This window comes from Suncus etruscus, chromosome 15 (genome assembly GCF_024139225.1).
Source record: "Suncus etruscus isolate mSunEtr1 chromosome 15, mSunEtr1.pri.cur, whole genome shotgun sequence".
Taxonomy (NCBI): Eukaryota; Metazoa; Chordata; class Mammalia; order Eulipotyphla; family Soricidae; genus Suncus; species Suncus etruscus.
In genome coordinates, this window is record NC_064862.1 from 17,939,678 (window position 1) to 17,959,564 (window position 19,887).

Sequence of the window (19,887 nt, forward strand, 5' to 3'; positions counted from 1 at the left end):
CAGGGACTGACTGAAATCTCCAAATGAGCCTGAGCTTTGTTTTGTGACTCCCCACACCCCACCAGCCAACCAGCATCTTCTTGACTACAGAGCTAATCCCGGAATGCACTAAAGTTTGGTTGATCATTCAATTTCTCATTTGTAACCTAATCTGCATGTTCGGAAAAATCAGAAATTTGGGAACATCCTGAGGTCATGGTCACTCCTCCTTCTCGGGGTTTGCCTGGCACATGGGCCATTGCGTCCCAGTAGATTCCAGTGCTGGCCAGCCCCATGTTCCAAGACCTGTTGTGTGTTTCCACACTCTCTTGGCTGGTACCTTCTTACTGTGGCTGGTGGAAAGCTGCAGGGTCCCAAACTCTCCTGAGAGGCACAGTGACTCTGGCACCCAAGCCCACAGCGAACCCTACTTCTTCCTTGCAGCTGTTTGTAGGCCTGGAGCTATGTTCCTTCCTCCTCCCAGCAAGAGCACAGGCTGGGCTGAGGGGGCATGCAGTTGGCTCTATAACCCCATCTATGGAGCTGCTTGTAGCTCAGTGGATGAAGGTGCACAAGAGAGGCTGGCTGGCATCACCCTGTACCCTTATCTGCTCCCTAAATTTTTATTTGCCTGTTTCTTGAGAACCATTGCTTGGTGAACAAAATATCCTTTCAGGTACTTCCGTGTTCTCTCTCTCTCTCTCTCTCTCTCTCTCTCTCTCTCTCTCTCTCTCTCACACACACACACACACACACACACACACACACACACACACACACACACACCAGCTCTTGGTGCTCTGGTGGCTTAGAGGGCAATGTGTCCCCCATCAACGTCTTTCAAGACCATTTGGCATCTGCCACACCCTGATTCTGTAAAGCCAATAAGAAGGGGACAGATTCTGACTCCTAATTTGAAGGTTTCCCTTCTTGGGGTACGGGGGAGCGAGCTGATTGATATTAAAATGCAAAACTATATCAGGATAATCATGACCATTGAGCTACTACCAGTGACTTTTTACTAAAGTAGAAGAAAATACTGCTTAAACCTTAGCATGGAACCCAAACCCCAACTTTTCCTCAGCTGGTGATTGCTTTTGGATCTTCATTAGCTGATAATGGTACGTTGAGAATCAAACTCTGCAGTTCCCAGGGGATATAAATTCTTGGCTCTGTGCTTGGGGGTGACCCCAAGGCTTAGGAGACCCTATGTGGTACCGGGGGTAGAACCTGAACTGGGACGTGTTAGACGAGTCCCTTTACCCTCTTGTGCTGTCTCTGGGCCCCTGTGTCTGCGTGCACTGAAGTGAGAGCCAGATTTCTGGAGAAGGGAAGAGATGTGGGGGTGGAAGTCTCTGGGCAGGCAGTGGACTGAGGGGAAAGTGAGGCGAATGAAGCTTACTTAGGCCTTTGTGCCCATGATGATGACCGTGTCTGTGTCTGTTCCTTTCTGCAGGTGGGGAAGAGCATGTGTTTGAAAGCACCCCCGTCCTGGACGAAAGGGCCTCTCTGTATTCTGGGGTGCACAAGAAACCCTTCTTCTTTGACTCACCGCCAGAGAAACCTACTGGAGATGATCCAGACACCGTGGTCACCACCTCGCCCACCTCAGGCAGTCTGGACGCCTGGGGTGCCGGACGGAAGCTGGTCAAAACCTTCAGCAAAGGAGAGGGCCAGAGTCGGGGCCTCATTAAACCTCCCAAGAAGATGGGCACATTGTTCTCCTACCCGGAGGAGGAGAAAGCCCAGAAGGTCTCCCGCTCCCTGACCGAGGGGGAAATGAAGAAGGGGCTGGGGTCCCTGAGCCACGGGGTAAGTACAGATGGGGTGTGCTTGTATGACCACAATCGCCACAGGCATCACCTCCTGGTGTCCCTGGAGGAGATCCAGAGTGTCCGCAAGCAGATCCGCCTGAAGAAGAATGACCCCACCTATTCATGCTCCAGAGCCTTCCTCTGCCATCGGCCCTCACGCAAGGGGGGCACCAGCCTGCCCTGTGACCTGCAGCTGCTCCGGCCCAGGCCCAAGGGAGGTGGAGGCGGGAGTTGTGGCCAGCCCAGCAGGAGGGTCCGAGGGCGACCCTCAGTCAGCGAGTTCAATATCACCTATGTGGTGGAGAGGAGCCTCTACAGCCACCTCAACTTGACCCAGCTCGTGAGGCCTGCCCCAGACAGGACCCTGAGCAAGGCAGAGAAGCAGGACCTGAGGCGGTGTCTGCTGGAAGAGGAAGAGGAGGCCAGGAGGAAGTGGGCTGCTACGGTGGACCGCTGTACTAAAAGAGTTCTCTTGAGAATCCACCAGAAGTCCGTGAGTCACCAGCTGGGTCACCAGGACGGGCCTTGTCATGTCCCTGAGGTGCTGTCAAACAGAATGGCCTTCTTTCCTTGGAGCTTGGTTTTATTTCCATGGATCCCAGCCTGCCTTTAATAGATCCTGGCTCTTCTTCCTTGGCTCTTGGTCTTTGTTCCATGCAGCTTGACCTTCCATCCTGGTGCCTGGCCCTTCTTCCATGGAACCCTGTTTTCTTTTACAGATCCTGACCCATGTTCTATGGAGCTTGGCCTTCCTTCATGGAACCTAACCTTTATTCCATGGAACTTGACCTTCACTCCATGGATCTTGGCCTTCCTTTATGGAGCCAGACTATTCTTCATGGAGCCTGACTATTCTTCCATGAAACCGGGTCTTCCTTCATGGAGCATGGCCTTCCTTCAATGGAACCTTGTTTGCTTTCATGGATCCTGACCTGCCTTCTATGGAGCCCAGCCTCCCTTCATGGAACCTAACCTTTATTCCATGGAGCCTGACCTTCGCTCCATGGATCCTGGCCTTCCTTTATGAAGCCATACTTTTCTTCATGGAACCTGACTATTCTTCCATGAAACCAGGACTTCCTTCATGGAACATGACCTTCCTTCATGGAGCCTGGATTCCTTCAGGGGGCCTGACCTTCTTTCAATGGAGCCTGGCTTTCCTTCCTAGGAACCTAACCTTCCTTCCATGGAGTCTGGTCTCTGCTTTCCTCTTCCACTCAGGACTTTCTCTCTCAAGATATTATTCATCCCACCTTACGTCTCCAGGCCTTTTTTCTCCTTTTCCATTTGTTTGCTTGCCCAGAAAAGCTGTTCAAGCTTTAATTAATAGAAAGCAGGATTCCCATCCAGGTTTTTTTCCAGAACTAAGGACTGGAGTGCAGCTTCTTTCTGGATGTGGGGAGGAGTCTGGCTTCCCAGCTATCGTGCCACTCGACTTCCAAGAAGTTGATTCAAAGCAGAACATTTTTCTCTGAAAGAAAGACAATGAATTCTTTCCCACTGATTAAACAATAGGGACTAGCTTGCAGAAAGATACCTTCATTGTTCTCACTTACTTAGGAATCTAAAAACATTGTCTTAGTAGTAGGGACAAGAAGAAGCTGAAATGCAAAAGGAAATAAAGATACTGCCCTCTGGTTTTACATTTTAGTCTATTTGATGATTCAAATTTTTCCACCAAGAAATCAGTATTGAGTTGGCCTCCCCGATTTTTAGGTACAACAAAAAATAAAGTCCTTTCGAACTATACACAGGATTTCCATTTTAAGCTGGAATCAGTTGAGCCCTAATCAGATGCATTTTTTGGCTATGACTTATTTTGAACTCAAGACTGTAGGCCTTTCTCCAAATTCCTACCCAAATTTTATTAGCCAATATATGATGCCACAGAGCTAGATCGGACCAAGATCTTCCAGACATAACTTGGATCCTGTCTGTTCTGTTTCATCAATTTAGGGGGTGCAGGCTGGACCACTGTAAAGAGAATAAGGGGGACTTCCCCCAGAGTTCCTTCACATACATGAGGAAGCTGTTTTTCCTTGGTTGATCCTCTTATTAGAATTTCAGTCAAGCTTTGCTGTTGTGAATCTGGGGTCATTGACCAGCAATGTCCTTAAATGTCTTTTTCCTCAAAAAGATCTTGTGGTCCATGCTGACTCACATTTCCACATGGGTCATTTTCTCACTTCACCTTCTGGCATCCTGTTTCCATATTCACACAAATCTTGCAACCCTCCTAACACTGTGAAACATCTTCTTCCGGGTCCTATGTACTTCCTAATACACTTTGGACTGTCACCTTCTGGCATCCTGTTTCCATATTCACACAAATCTTGCAACCCTCCTAACACTGTGAAACATCTTCTTCCGGGTCCTATGTACTTCCTAATACACTTTGGACTGGCTGACTGTTCTGCCTTTCCGTTCCCAGCCACAGCTCTTGTTTAAGATACTTGAGCCCCATTCTCGGTCATTTCTTTTTGTCTTCATGCTGCAATGCTACCCTCATTATTACATATGTTCAAGTTAATATCATCACACCACGGTGTCTTTTTCTCTAAGTGTTATAAATATTTCTGAGATTTCTGATAATTAATATTGTAGTCCCATTGATCCGAGTACCTTAGGCAAATTTGCACTCCTTTTGCCTTCTACGATAGGTAGCACATTTTACTTTCCATCCCAAATTTTGGAAATGCACATGTTCTTTATTATTTGTGTAATAGTATAATCTAGCAACAAATTTGCTTGTTCAGTTCAGATCTATAGAAATAAGTCAGGAAGAAGTTTTCTGAAAATGGAAAAAGCATGTTTTGAGAGATTAAGTTTTTTTTTTTTTTCTTTGCTTGGCTTTCTTACAAAGTTCTTTGGTTAATTCTTTTCCTAAATCTTCTTCAGTCTTACTAATTACATATGACTGCTTTCGTCTTTCACCTGGTCTCTCTTTGTCTTTCAAAAAGTGCCATATTTACCTGACAAGACCTCGGGGAAATGATAATGCTTCGTGTTCACTGGAAATGGTCACATGTCTTGCTTTTATTTTTGATCATTCAATTTTTGTTTGGTGAAACAAACATGCATGACAGTTTGGAATTTTGTCCATTTTAAAAATTCAACCTGTCCTCAAAACATGTTTTCAACTGCATGACCATCCCATTGACTGATTCTCCTCATCCACAAGCATCCAGATAAAATGTTTTTATATCATCTGTACAAGAAGATGTCTGACTATCCTCTAGACCTCATTCTAGACCACCAAAGAGAAAAAATGGCTGACTTTCCATCTTTATTCCCTCTGTTTCCTCTGTCGAAAGAGTGTTGCTCCAGAACCACTTGTTTTTACAGCATGAGTTAGAGATTAGTTTAAGGCACGTTTATTACTACATTCTGCATCCCTCCTCCTTTGATAAAGAAGACTGAAGTCCAGGAATGTTCTTGTTTCACTGGCAGAGGTATAGCTGGTAGGGTCAGAAAATCGATCCACGATGTTAAGCTGTTTATTTTAGGCATGCATGCAAGGATAGGAAGCCATGAGTGAATTTCTAATTAATTGCAGATAATAGTTTCCACATACATTCTTTGTCTGTTATTTCATGCACACCAGAAATAATGAGCTGGGTCCCCATTGTTGGAGTTGATGCAGGAATTTCAAGCTGGGAAGAACAAAAGCCATAAAACGGTGTGGCATCTGGGTGCCATACTTTGTGTGACACCCTGAGTCACAGAAAAGGAACTAGAAGGAAACCACTGCTTTTGTGAAAAACACAGGCCTTTACTTGGTTCTATAAGGGAAAATTTGTGCTCAGACTATTGTTGCTTTTCAGATGAAGGGAGTTGGTGAGTATCTTTGCATAAAAATGTCTTTCATAGACTGGAGCAAAGTGAACTTAGTTGATTCCAAAGAAATCAGGTATCAAACCACTGATCAATGATACACTACTAAATGAATACTCATTGGAAATTAAATCTGTTTGATTATGTAAAATAGCTATGTGGGCTTTGATGGAGGTAAAACAAGTTTGTGTGGTGTCTCTCGAGATTCCTCCTTGTAGCCCCATCACCTCTCCTGCTATATTCCTACTTCCCACTATTTTGCTTGTCCCGTGCTGCTTTTTTTTTTTTTAAAGGATTGTAAGATCAGCATGTAAGGCCCCAAACTAAGTTCAAGTCTTCCCTTTGCATATTTAGAATATCAGCTAAGCCTAAACGTTGCTCTAACAGTCCTGGGGCCTAGCTCCTGAATTCTCAGGAGGGCTCCATGAAAGTCATAAAGAAGCCAACGGTTATAATATACCAGTTGGGGAGCTGAGTGATCCAATGGAGGAGAAATAATATTTACTGTAGAAGGAAACAGAGCTCAGCGGGATAAAATGCATTACTTGAGAGTGAGGGAAAAAAAGGAAGAACCAAGATGTCAGTCAACAATTATTGGATTTCCCTTCTGGAATTTTTTATTTTTTTGGTAATTACTTAGCTTAGGTGCTCATGAACATCCATGCGCCCACACGTGCAACATATACTCAGAGAGGTACACACTAATGTTCTTTGAAACAGGTTATGATTAGAGTATATAATATCCTTTTATTTTGTCCATAGTTCATTGATGTTAAAAGTTCTCTAAAGATAGGTAATTCCAAATATTGAAGTCTTTTTTTTTTTTTTTTTTTTGCTTTTCCATTTCAATGGCTACTTGTTTAAAAATAGACAATCTGTTGTAACTAAAATGAACGTGTGTTTTTCCTGGAGGAGGGGAAGGAGGTGGTCATTGAGAAGCATTTGCTAGAAAAACAATTGGGAATTCAAACCAAGTTCCATAAATATAAAATTACCGAAATGTAAGCAGTGCTGTACAGTTTTGGATGAACGGAAAGGACAACAAAGGGTTTTGCCTTTTTTGACCCCTTTCCCCGCCTTATTATCACACTCATGCATTTTCTATTGAAATGAAAAAGTGGAGGTCCAAGACAACCACTGAAACAAATCAATGTTGTTGTTTTTTCTTTCCGGGCAAATGTGGGACCTTGCTTTGCACGCCCTGAGAAAATGGTTCATAATTAATGAAGCTGGACAGCTGGAGGGGAAAGTTATCAGCACTTTTGGCTAGGTCAGACGAGTAGTGAGTGAGTAATCCTCTTGGCCTGATTTGACAACTGTAAACATAACCTTCTTTCCCCTTCTCAGCGATTTAAAACTAAACAGAAAGGGCTTGTTGGAAAAGCCTGCTGTCGGTGGCAAAACTATAGGATTGCAGACCTGGCTTTTCCTCCAAGCCCACAGGCCCCCACTTTGCCACCCCCATTGGCAGCTGATTAACTAGACAACCAATTGATTAGGGGGAAATTCTATTGCTAAGGAAAGAAACTCTTATGGATGTTTTTGGGGTATTCAGCGTGTGTTTTTAACCTGTGGGGCTTCCATAAAGAGATGTTAGTCTCCCTTTTAGTGGCTTGTAGATGATTGAAAGGAGCAAAGCGACCATATAACATGAATCATGCCTTACCCCCCCTCATCATTTCCCCTTTCATCCTGTGCCGTGGTTGTGAGTCCGTGATGTCCCGCGCTCGGGAAAGGGGTCAGATTGGTTCTGACCTGAGCATAACCCTACCTGTTCTATCCTGTCTACAGAGAACATGCAGCTTCGGAGGCTTTGACCTGACCAATCGCTCCCTGCACATCGGCACTAATAATTCTGACCCAATGGTGAGTAGACCTCAGAGGGAAAGCTCATGGTCTCTTTCGAGCACTGTGGTTGACTTGGCTCGAAATCACCTAGATTCCAAAAGTCTCATTCACAGCTTTAAGGACTTCTTCACTTGCACACATAAAATGCCGGATGAGTGACTATGGCCTTTGTCTCTCTTTCTCTCCTCCAATGATTCATCTTCTACCAGCGTTATTCATGTGACAGGTCCAGAGGCACATAAATGCAACTGAGATGATTAGATACAGGTTTCAAAATGCATTTATGACTACAGCATGCAGGAGGGAACAGTATGTGGTATCACATACCAAACCCATAGCTCTACACATGTTGATGTATAGGTATATCACAGTGGGGGCATGTCTACTCATACCTCCTTTCTCTGATCTTGGCTTTTCTATAATCAATGTAGTTTCCTGTTCACCAGATTCATGTAACCACAGGCATAGTCTCCTCCTCACACCTTCTGGGTCATAATATGGGGACAGATTCCCACTGACATATATATATATATAGTTCTGCACTCTATTGTTGGCTTACTGAGACCACAAGGATACAGATAAGTTTGACATCCCGCCTGGGACTCCCCTTATGTATTTGATCATATAACTCTGAAATCAACATTCCATTCTATGTGTTTGTTAAAATCATGTGACAGCTGGAACACCTGTCTCTAGTTATCAGTGTATTGGGGAGTTTCCTGGGGGTGGGAGAAAAATTTTATTGGGAGATCAGATTTGATTGCTTCATAGACCTGTCACTCCATTTAGTCAGTCTTAAAAAACAAGTATATTGTTGCCAGAGGGGCAATGGGGAGACTGAAGAGAGAGAAGAGAGAACAGGATTAAAGACTTATATGTGACTGGCTCAGTTAGATCTTCCAGCACTGCCTAGGATCCCTTAACACTTCCTGACAAGAGCAAGGAATAAGACCCCTGAGCACTTCCAGGTGTGTCCCAAATCACCCCATTTATTTCCCCATCCCTGCCCAAAAATGTTCATATTTTAGGAAATATGTTTTTTTTTCCTCAATGCAAAAATGAATGAAACGACTAACTTATTTGATCAGAAAAGGAGATTTACACATGCTTAGTTAGAATTTGAATGCATGAAATCTACATAGAGTGATCAAATATGAAGTTTCTTATGACTGAGAATTACCATTTGTTCTCTTCTGGGGTGATGTATGCTTTTTTGCTTTATTTTTTTCTCTCCTTTGGTTGGGATTTTGAGCATACATTCACCCTAAGTCCCTATGTATTTCCCCAAGATATTTAAAATGACAGCAAAAAAGCATCATGAGAATAGATGACATGAAATATTGCAACTCACCTCCAACATGAACCAAATATAGACATAAGCATATCCCATTGAGGCCAGGCTTTCCTTTTTTTTTTTTTTTTTTTTTTTTTTTTTTGGTTTTTGGGCCACACCCGGTAACGCTCAGGGGTTACTCCTGGCTATGCGCTCAGAAGTTGCTCCTGGCTTGGGGGACCATATGGGTCGCCGGGGAATCGAACCGCAGTCCGTCCAAGGCTAGCACAGGCAAGGCAGGCACCTTACCTCTAGCGCCACCGCCCAGCCCCAGGCTTTCCTTTTTACATAAAAGATAACAATAACATGAGCACAGAATTTGTTTTGTTTTGTTTTTTTTTTTGGTTTTTGGGCCACACCCTGTGACGCTCAGGGGTTACTCCTGGCTATGCGCTCAGAAGTTGCTCCTGGCTTCTTGGGGGACCATATGGGACGCCGGGGGATCGAACCGCGGTCCGTCCTAGGCTAGCGCAGGCAAGGCAGGCACCTTACCTCCAGCGCCACCGCCCGGCCCCTATGAGCACAGAATTTGAAGAGGAAACATGAAGAAATCCTTGGCAAGCCAGTCTTTCATTCCCAAGAGGCAGAGAGGTGTGGGGCAACAAAACCTGGCAGGGTTGGTTTTATTTAGGCGACTCTCAGAACTTAACAACATTTTGTCTTGCAGGGTAAAGAAGGGGAATTTGTATACAAAGAGGTCATCAAGTCTCCCACTGCCTCCCGCATCTCTCTTGGAAAAAAGGTGAAATCCGTGAAAGAGACGATGAGGAAGAGGATGTCAAAAAAGTACAGTAGCTCTGTCTCCGAGCAGGTGAGTGCTTCCTATCAATGGCCTGCTTGGGGTGCTGTCTGGCATGGGAAACTGGGGACAAGAAGGCTGTTTTCTGATGATACCACACAGGGTCATAGCATGAATCAGGAAGCAGACTAGGTGTGGCTGAGCTAAGAATTGCTTGAACAGACATTTATTATGGACTTAGGGTACCCTTAGCCACAGCCCCTCCTACTTACAGCCCCTTTTGCATACACAGGGTAAAGACAGACACAGGAGGAAAAAAATGTTTCTTCTGGCCACACATCTCTCAAATTTGAGCACAGGGTCAGGATTTACTTTCTAAAACCCTCCTTGGCTACAAAATGAACATCACTGGATTGGAACCTGAAAAAGACAATCCATTTTTCTTAGCCAACTTTTCCCAAGTGGGTGTAGGCTATTCTAGAAGCACGAATGAGAAGTAAACTCAGAAATGCGTCATGGGCTCAGCATATTGCTGGGAATCATTTTTCTGTAGGGGGTATTTTCATTAGTTGGCTCTATTTGTTAAAGCCTGGCCCCCCCTTTCCCTGACTGGATGGTTTCAACATGATTATTAATACTTTCATTGCATGAGTGTAGGCAAAAAGAACTTGAAGAGCTGGCCCTTGAGACTTTATGCCCACAACACACTCCTTTAGCTTTCCATACTAGTCAGTCATCTTCTTGTCTGTTATTGGAGGTTCCAATGCTAACATCTGGGAAAGCAGGAATTGTTGCTCTGAGGCTTCCCTCTAGTGGTCACAGTGAGAAATGGCACGGCTTTCCTAGTACAGTGGTGGTGAGAGAAAGTGGGGACACCAGCTTTGGCCAGTAGTCTGGGTAGTCGCCCCTGGGCTGGGTGGCAGGGAGGTATCTTCCTAGGATAGCATCTTGTGGGCAGTGCCATCAGAGCTGCTGCTAAACAGCTTCAAAGGCATAGGAGCCACCTTCGCCCCAACCTTAGTAATGAATTCCTCTTTCAAAGTTCCATCAGGGCTTGAGATGAAATACTCTTATTTCTTCGACCTCATGAAAAAGGCTGAGCCACCTCTCGAGAATCTCTCCTGTTCTTCTTTCCCCCCTGTTTCTTATCACTATGAGCTGGAGGTGAGGCTAAGCACTTGAGAGATGTAAACTCTGCTATGCTCTCTCCTGCAGCAGTCAAGGAGTCAATGCATCCAATGTGCCCATTCTAGAAAGCATTTGATTTTTTTTATTGGAGTTTCCTTCAAATCTAAACAGCTATGAAATAGCTTTTGCAGGGCCAGTGCAATAGTACAGTGAGTGCTGTGCTTGGCTAGCATGCGGCCAACCTGGTTTCAATCCCCGGAATCCTGTATGTGGTTCCCTAAGCCCACCAGGAATAATTCCTGAGTGTAGAGTCAGAAGTTATTCCTGAGCATTGTCAGGTGTGAACTAAAAGAAAAAAAATTTAAAAGTTCCATTCATGGGGGTTTCTGCTTTATGGATCAAGTCTATTGCATGCTATGTAACTTTGAGCACATTTTTATACCTTTTACTATAGCATTCAAATTCATTTATTCTTGGAGGGTTTTTTGTTTGTTTGTTTTCTCTTCTTTTTGTGGGGGGCGGGGGTGTTGCTGCATAGCAGGTAGTGTTCAGGCTTATTTACTTCTGGGGCTTCAGGGACTGTATATGATGCTGGGATTTAAACCCAGGTTGACTACATGAAGAGCAAACTCTTTACACTCTGTGCTATCTCTTCACTGCAATTTTTATTCTTCATTTTATTTGGTTTCTTTAACACATTCAACTCAGAGAAGTTAAAATTAATACATGTTCATTATAATGCTTTTGGAGAAAGACAATGTTTCACCATTTAAAAAAGGTTTTAGTATATGGTCGGCTAGTCTGGTAAGGATTTGTGTTCTATAACTGATGTGTCAGGATTTAAAACAGAACTCTCTATAGGTAATCAATAAGTAGACAACAAATAAGGTGCTAATTTTTAATGGTATTTAAGAAGAAACATCCATGTATTAATCAGGGAGATAGATGCTTTAAAAAGGAATTTATTCTTTTTTGTTTAGTTGAGTGTTTTTTTTTGGGGGGAGGGGGGGTCACACTTGGCAGCACCAGGGATTGTTCCTGGCTCTGCTCTCAGAAGTTGCTCCTGGAAAGCTCAGGTAACCATGTGGGTTGCTGGGAATTGAACCAGAGTTCGTCCGGGATTTGGGGCATGCAAGGCAAACACCCTACCGCTGTGCTATCACTTCAGCCCCCTTAAATTTAAAGGTGGGATATAACTCAGTGATAGAACTCTTGTCATGTATGCCTCAGGTCCTGGATTCAATCTTAAATTCTGTTAAGGAGGAAGAGGAGGAGGAGGAGGAGGAGGAGGAGAAAAAGGAGGAGAGCTTACTTGGAAAGATGACTTGAAAAAGTTATTCAAGTTTTTCTTTGTAACTTCAATTTCCAGTAATGGTGCCCTGTTGATGATTGTTTTTTTAAAGGTCAACTGCTCATCTTCATTCACTGTGAAGCACACATGATGTGTGTTAGATCGATCAGTGGCTGCTAGTCTTGCTGTCCTTAAATGTTTGCAGGGCCTGCAGATTCTATGCCTGCCCTTCTAATGACTCAGCTCCATGCCAATAGCAGGTTTTGTTTCAATGGTTTGGTGCTCTGGAGGCTGTATTTAGACTAACTAGAGAGATTTGTTTTGGAACACAAACCGTTCTCTCTGCAAACTTTCTTACAAGCAAACTGAATAGAATGCTGCTTAGAAATAAGTGAACTGCCGAAATGTGCAAAGGAGAGGTTGCCAAGTCCATAAGTGTGCAAATGAGGGGGCTACATGTACCCTAAAAGTGAACATTCTGCATTACAACCTGAACTAAGATCTGAAAGGGACTTTTAGAGCATTCTACACAAAATAAAAAGTAAAAGGAGCTACAATAAGAAGTGACATTTTCCACTCAGTATGTTTAGCTCATCTTATTTTGGGTCTGTTGCATCTTCTGACCTATTCTCTAAACACCTAATCAATTAGTTCATCCATGATGTAAATATTTTTTGGAGATTTCAATAACACCTATTAAACTATGAAAATATTGAGGTGCTTAATACGTTTATTGGGCACAGTTTTGAAATACAACAATAGGGAGCCAAGCAGATGAATTTGAAACTTGTAGTCCTGGGGAATTATTGTTGTGCTGAACTCATGGATGAACCATAACTTTGTTGAACCTCATTGCAGGACTCGAGCCTAGAAGGAATGCCTGGTTCTCCCACAGTCTCCCAGCCTGACAGCGAACATGTAGACAAGCCCAAGCTCAAAGCCGGAGGTTCTGTGGAGAGTCTACGCAGTTCCCTGAGTGGGCAGAGCTCCATGAGTATGTCTGGTTTGTGACTCTAGGAGATAACCTGGGGATTCCGCCCCTGATTTGACAGAACTTGGGCACCAATCAGTTCAGTAGACCCAGTTTTTTGCAGGGACAAACTAGCCATGTATTGAGCTCAGTGACGCCTGGATTTATTGAGTTGGTAGCTGTTATGGACAATAGTGGGGATGAATTTCAGTGGGTGAGTGGGGAAAGCATGACAGAGGCAGGACCAGGAGAGCAAATGGACAAAGGCAGGTGAAGATAACACAGAAATCAAGGGCGGCAGGGAGAGGAAGGGCAAAGGCCACTGATCAGATGCTATTTAGTGTCCCTTGACCTATGTGCTAGTGGCTGCCAAAAGTGGGGGTTGGGGGGAACCTACCGAGCTCAGATCTTGCCAGATTCTAGATAATTCTGATTCATATTTCACTTTGTAAAAGGGAGTTGAAACTGGACCTACCAGTGTGAACTCATGAATGTCAAAGGCTAATAGTATCTTATAGAGATCACCATGTCCCTTCACCATTCAGAACCATAATGGTACTTATTGTCCTGTTGGGTTCAAGACCTTAGCTGTCACTTGCCTCAGCATGGGCCCCATGAGTTTGCCACCAGTCTTCCCTGCCTTTTCCCTCACCTAGCTGCTCACCAAAGCTCCTTGTTCTTTCCACCTTCCTCTAGGTGGCCAGACAGTGAGTACCACTGACTCGTCCACCAGCAACCGTGAGAGTGTCAAGTCAGAGGATGGGGAAGACGAGGAATTGCCCTACCGGGGCCCCTTCTGTGGTCGTGCCCGGGTGCACACAGATTTCACACCCAGTCCCTACGACACGGACTCACTCAAACTCAAGGTGTGCCTCGATGCCTATGCTGCTTTCTTTGGAGGGGGAAACTGGGGTCACACCTCCAGCATTGCTTGGAGGCAACTCCAGGCTTTTTTCTGAGCAATCTTTCTCAGCAGGACTTGGGAAACCATGATTACTGACCCATCTCACTAGTGGTACAGTGCAAGGGATTACTGTGCTACTGGGTTCTACCTGGGACACCCCGCACAACTGCTCTAGAGGAGTAGTACCACACATGTGCTGGAGATCATATCTGGGTTAGCTGCATGCTTGTCCAGAACCTTCCCCTCAACAGCTTCCCCCAGACTAGCCTACTCCAAGACCTATATTCCTGGGATGACTTCTGGATATTCAGCACTGGGCTCTGGATGTGCACTGGCCAGTGTCTCTATGATCATAAGTTCCAGGTCATGATAGCAACATATGTCATAGCAACATATGTGGTCCAATGTTCCTCTGTTTCCTCACCCCCTCCCTTTCTGTCCCTGATCTCCAACCTCCATTGCCTCTGAAAGCCTTGCTCTACACCCACCCACACTTCAGCTTCTATGCTGAGGGCAGCTGAAGGATTGCTGCTATCTTTTTGCGAGATCAGTGATTTATATTGAATATAAATATTTTATATAAATTTAGGTAGATTCTGAAGTAAAATTTAACAATAGTTATTCTACAAACATATTAATATATTTAAACTAAGTATAATATAGATTTATAATATATTCTATATTAGGCATTTGGAAGTCCATAAAATGGAAAATAGCCGTTCCAAGGTATGATTTTCTTTAGCCTTTGGGAAGTTACTCACCTAGTTAGTTTTCTCTGGCTGGCAACCAGGTCTGACTCCAAGTCAGGTGTCCCCTGTTTAGGGTGGTAATTGGGGACAAGGGGACCCTGCAGGTGCACTTCAGGGGTCCTGCAGCAGGAGATGTGGCAGGAACATCACTTGGGGTCATCTTGTCCTAAGTCATCCCTAAGTTCCTGGCCCTGGCCCCCACAGTGTGGTCACATCCACCAGGCCCAGAGTTAACTGCCTTCTACCAAAGCTCTTTGTTCCTCCGCAGAAAGGAGACATCATCGATATCATCAGCAAGCCTCCCATGGGCACCTGGATGGGCCTATTGAACAACAAGGTGGGCACGTTCAAGTTCATCTATGTGGACGTGCTCAATGAGGAGGAGGAGAAGCCCAAGCGCCCAGCCAGGCGTCGGCGAAAAGGGAGACCCCCGCAGCCCAAGTCCGTGGAGGACCTGCTGGATCGGATCAACCTGAAAGTCAGTTCCATCCCGTTCTTCTCAAGATCCTCTGACTGCCCCTCTCTCCTCCCACTCAGACTCAACAGGAAGGGTTGGCTGGGATGGCCAAGGGAAGGGGAGCCCATTACTGCAATGAGTATTCTTCCTTTGATGAAAGCAGTGTCCAGATTCTTGTGGGGGGGTGGAAGGGGTAGAGGGGTTTAGGCCACACCTGGCAGTGCTCAGACTCTGCACTCCCAGTGGGATCAGGGCACCATATGGGATGCTGGGGATCAAACTAGAGTTGGTCTTTCAAGGCAAGCGTTCTACCTCTGCCCTTATTTTCAAGGTTCTTTTTTTATTAAATAACCATGAGAAACAGTTAGAGTTGGTGATAGTTGAGTTTCAGTTTTATAATATTCCAATACCTCTCCCATCACCAGTGTTCATTTCCAGCCACCAATTTACCATCTCCTTTCCATTCATTGTCCCTTCTACTCCACCCTGCCTCTATGGTAGACACCTACTTCTCCCTGTCTTTTCTCTTTCTTTTGTCTTTTAGGCACTATTGTTTGCATCCCATTACTGGAGGGCTACCATGCTTTCCACTTTACATTCTTTTCAGCACCCATTTCTTGTCCAGAGTGACCATTCCCGACTATCATCATAGTAGTCCCATCTCTGTCCAACTTCAACCCATCATTTGTATTATTTTTGTGTATTATATCATACATTTTTATAATCCATAGACAAGTGCAATCATTCTCTATCCTTGTCCTTCTGATTCATTTCACTCAGCATAATGTTCTTGATGCATATTTATATATAAGCAAATTTTATTACTTTACTTCTGTCCAAAGTTCTTAACACCTTCCTTCTCTCCTGTATGTGCAATACTATGAAGTTGGATCACCCGGAGGAAGCTTTTCAGGGCTCTGCTGACACTAGAGTTCTGAGTAAACTCTCTTCTCACCATCATTTCCTACATGAGAGTGTTAGGGCTCCATGCTAGATTTTGTTTTCTCTTTACTATGGGGCCAAGCTGTATGTCCCTCCTTCGGGGCTTTCTGAATCAATTTTTTTTGTTTGTTTGTTTTTGGGCCACACCTGGTAATGCTCAGGGGTTACTCCTGGCTATGCGCTCAGAAGTCGCTCCTGGCTTGGGGGACCAAATGGGACGCTGGGGGATCGAACCGCGGTCTGTCCTAGGCTAGCCTTGACAAAGCAGACACCTTACCTCTAGCGCCAGCACGCCGGCCCCCTGAGTCAAATTTTTTATTGTTGATTTTTTTTCCTCGGAGTCATACCCTATGGTTCTCAGGGATTATTTGTGGTTCTTTACTTAGAAATCGCTCCTAGTAGGTTTAGAGGCCCATATGAGATGCCAGGGATTGAACCAGGGTCTGTTATATGCAAGGCAAGTGCCTTCCCTGCTGTACTGTCTCTTTCTCCTCAATGTGGAATTTTGATAGCCAAAGTCTCTGTATGTTCTGAGGGGTGTGTATAGAGGTAGTGAAATTTACAGCTCAGGGTGAGGAAGGAGTAAAATGCCAGATTTGGTGCCTGAATCTGCCCTTCTGTGTCCATCATCTTAACCTATGTTTAGGATGGACGGATGGGGACACACACACACACACACACACACAGGAGCAGGGCTTAATACAAGGAGATTCTGAATGGTTCCTCTTAATTTATTCTTAATCACAAAAGTGATTATGGACAAAGAGTTTCAGGGTTCAGGCTGGTTGTCTAAGGAGGAGGCCTGCTGACTTGGGTCTTTCTGTGTTCTTTCCCTTTCAGGAGCACATGCCTACTTTCCTGTTCAATGGATATGAAGACTTGGATACCTTTAAGCTCCTGGAGGAGGAAGACTTAGATGAGTTGAATATCAGGGATCCAGAACACAGAGCTGTTCTCCTGACTGCGGTGGAGCTGTTACAGGAATATGACAGTGAGTCCATCTTCGCACTAAAGTGGTCTGTCTGTAGGACATCAGCCACACCCTTTATTGTGAGGAGAGAGGTATACTGAACCAAATACATTCTCTGGTCACCAGCAGGCCTTCTGTACAGAAGCTGTGGCTTTGGGGGTCAGACAGTGGACTACCAGTGCTAAGCCCATCCATGGTACAGGGATCCAATTTGTGGCCTAGTGATTGGAAGGGAGGCACTGTTCCCACTGAGCCATCTCTGGGCCTCTGAATTGCAGCTTGCTTGCTTGCTTCTATTGTCTTATTTTGCTTGTTTGTTTAGGGTTCATACTCAGTGATGTTCAATACTTATTCTTAGCTCTGTATTCAGGACTCACTCCTGGATGTGTTCAAGGGACCATATGTGGTGTTAGGGATCAAACCTGTCAACCTCATGAAGACAAGTGCCACACCTACTGTACTATCTTGCAGCCCCTAAAAAAATCACAGCTTTCATACAAAGTAGAGTTATTGCCACTTTAGGGAATAGTCAAGGCATTAGCTTACTGTTGTCACAAACAGTGGACAAATATGGAGACCCTTACCCAGTCATGGGTTAATTATTTTTCAGAGCAAAGGAATTTTTCTTACAGACGAGGTTGGTTAAGGAGTTTTTCTCACAGATGAGGTTAAAGAATTTTTCTTACAGATTAGGTTGGTTCATTCATTTTCCTTGCAGACTACGTAGGTTAATGAATATAGGAAGTCCATCAACTTCCTTCCATTAAAGAACAGGTCCAATATTTTGTAAAGCAATGTGTTTATAGTGCAAAATTCCAGCTAAAATATTGGCTTGTTTGTCGAATCCCAGAACAGTATCTGGCAAGCTCATAGGGTTTAAGCAGTTTATTTGACTTCACTGTATCCTGTGCCTCATTAACTCAGCCTTTGTCTGCCCTTTATTTTTTGCTCTGACATCAGAAATATTCCTGAAATGATTCATCAGTTCTCCATGATCCTTTCCAGTTGTTGAATTCAAATGCGATTTCTCCCAAGTGCTGTGCTTCAAGGCCATCAGTAGCTGATGGCATTTCTATTGCTAAAAGATACACCAAAGGAAGCCGTGTTTCATGGTGGAAAAATAATTTTATGGTGCAAATGAATCAAGCTCAAGAGATGTGAGAACAAATGTATCGATCTCATACATCCCCCTCCTCTTATTCGGTCCTCCCTCCAAATTAACTGATAACATAGAGGATCACTCACCATCAAATTGGTGTCCTGAACCCTCCATAAACACTTCCTTTGGGGAGAGATCAGGAGCAAATTGTGTTTGGTCCATAAACACTTTCTCTCCAGGTCTCTTTGGTATTAGGATCCTTTGAGAGACACTGGGAGCTCTGGGGCCAAGCTGTATGTCAAGATCCTGGCACAGTGCCTGGTCTAGCTGGCCCACTGGCCAGCTATGAATGGCCAGTATGAAGATCAATTAATGTGAAATCATCTCCGCTATGTGAAGATCAATTAATGTGATATTGTCTCCTCTCCCAGAGCGCATCTCCTCATAAAATAGCTCATTTGCTCCTCCTCGGTCATTGAGAGCAGATGGGTTATCTGCCTCATGCATTCTATTGTCTTTCACGTAGAAGGAACAAAGTTAAATCTTGAGCAAGAGGCAAGCTCTGATTTTTGGTGGTAGTATACAATCTCAGGATCACTGTCCCCAGGGATCATATCCTGAGACTGACTCCCGAGTATATTTTTTCAGGCCCCTGCTTGCCTATGAAGATGTAACTCAGAAGTCTAGGGGAGGAGGTGGACCAATAATATGGAGGGGGAATGCACTTGCCTTTCATGCAACTGACCTGAGTTCCATCTCATGCACCCCCAAGAGTAACCACTGAACTCTGCTAGGTGTGGCCAAAAATGGGGTTAAAAAAGAAACCCAAATCCTAAAGTCAAGGGAGGGACTCTTAGATTCCTTGGAAATTCCTCCTCTCTACTGGGCCACCATTTGCCATTTCCATGTACATCACCTGACATTATCACCTCCCACATGTAAGGCAAGTTCTCTACTGCTAAAGCACATCCCTGATTCTGTCTTAAATTTGTGGGAGTGAGTGGTTATCTCCCAAACAGTGCTCAAAAATCCCAGTGGCCTCTATCAGGAATTCTTGGCCAGCTGCATCTGAGGTTCAATGCCCCTGACTCTATGGTGCTGCTCAGGCCCAGTAGTGTTTGAAGGGCTGCACCTAGTGAACATCAGTGGACCATGTGGTTCCAGGGATCCAATCAGGACCAGCCACATGCCAGGCTTGTGCCTAACTCCTGCACTATCTCTCCAGCTCCTTCTGATTGCAAATTTCATTCCCTTTCTTCCTTCTCTAGGCCCCATATTTCCCTGTGTAATCACGGTGAGCATTTATGCTCTTTTCCAAAAAGTGGGTTATGTGATTCTACAGTATCAATTAAGTGGTGAAATGTGGTAGTTAATCTCCAGAAAGTAGTGTGTATCCCTGAACATACAAGTACTTACTGATGCTTATGTGTGTGTTTCAATGTATTTTTGTGTGGCCCAGATTAGCATCAAGTATTAGTATATTTTGGATTTGGATTTTGGGTATAGCCTAGTGGTGCTCAGGACTTGTCCCTGGCTTTATATTTAGATATCACTTCTGTTAGGGTTTAGGGAGACCATATGGGATACTAGGGCTTGAACCCAGGTCAACTGCATGCCAAGGTACGTCCCCTACCCATTGTGCTATTGTTCCAGCCCCGTGTGTGTGTGTATGTGTGTGTGTGTGTGTGTGTGTGTGTGTGTGTGTGTGTGTGTGTGTGTGTGTGTGTGTTGAGAAAACTGTGGAAGAGAGCTTTTGCTCCATTTCAGCAGTTTAGGTAATGCCAAATGTAGTTTCAGCTCCACAATTGTGTCCTCTCATTTTTCATCAAG

The 19,887-nt window shown here is 44.4% G+C and overlaps 1 protein-coding gene across 2 annotated transcripts in view; it reads left to right on the plus strand.

The window, feature by feature from the left end:
- Positions 1 to 19,887, plus strand: part of LOC126031048 (sterile alpha motif domain-containing protein 5-like) — a 1,042,808-nt gene that overhangs the window by 1,009,002 nt on the left and 13,919 nt on the right. For both annotated transcript variants that reach the window (XM_049789317.1, XM_049789318.1), the window contains exons 10-16: positions 1,436 to 1,791; positions 7,419 to 7,493; positions 9,476 to 9,619; positions 12,825 to 12,960; positions 13,633 to 13,802; positions 14,858 to 15,067; positions 16,829 to 16,979. In XM_049789317.1, the coding sequence (XP_049645274.1) occupies positions 1,436 to 1,791; positions 7,419 to 7,493; positions 9,476 to 9,619; positions 12,825 to 12,960; positions 13,633 to 13,802; positions 14,858 to 15,067; positions 16,829 to 16,979 (1,242 nt within the window). The remainder of the gene's footprint in view (positions 1 to 1,435; positions 1,792 to 7,418; positions 7,494 to 9,475; positions 9,620 to 12,824; positions 12,961 to 13,632; positions 13,803 to 14,857; positions 15,068 to 16,828; positions 16,980 to 19,887) is intronic.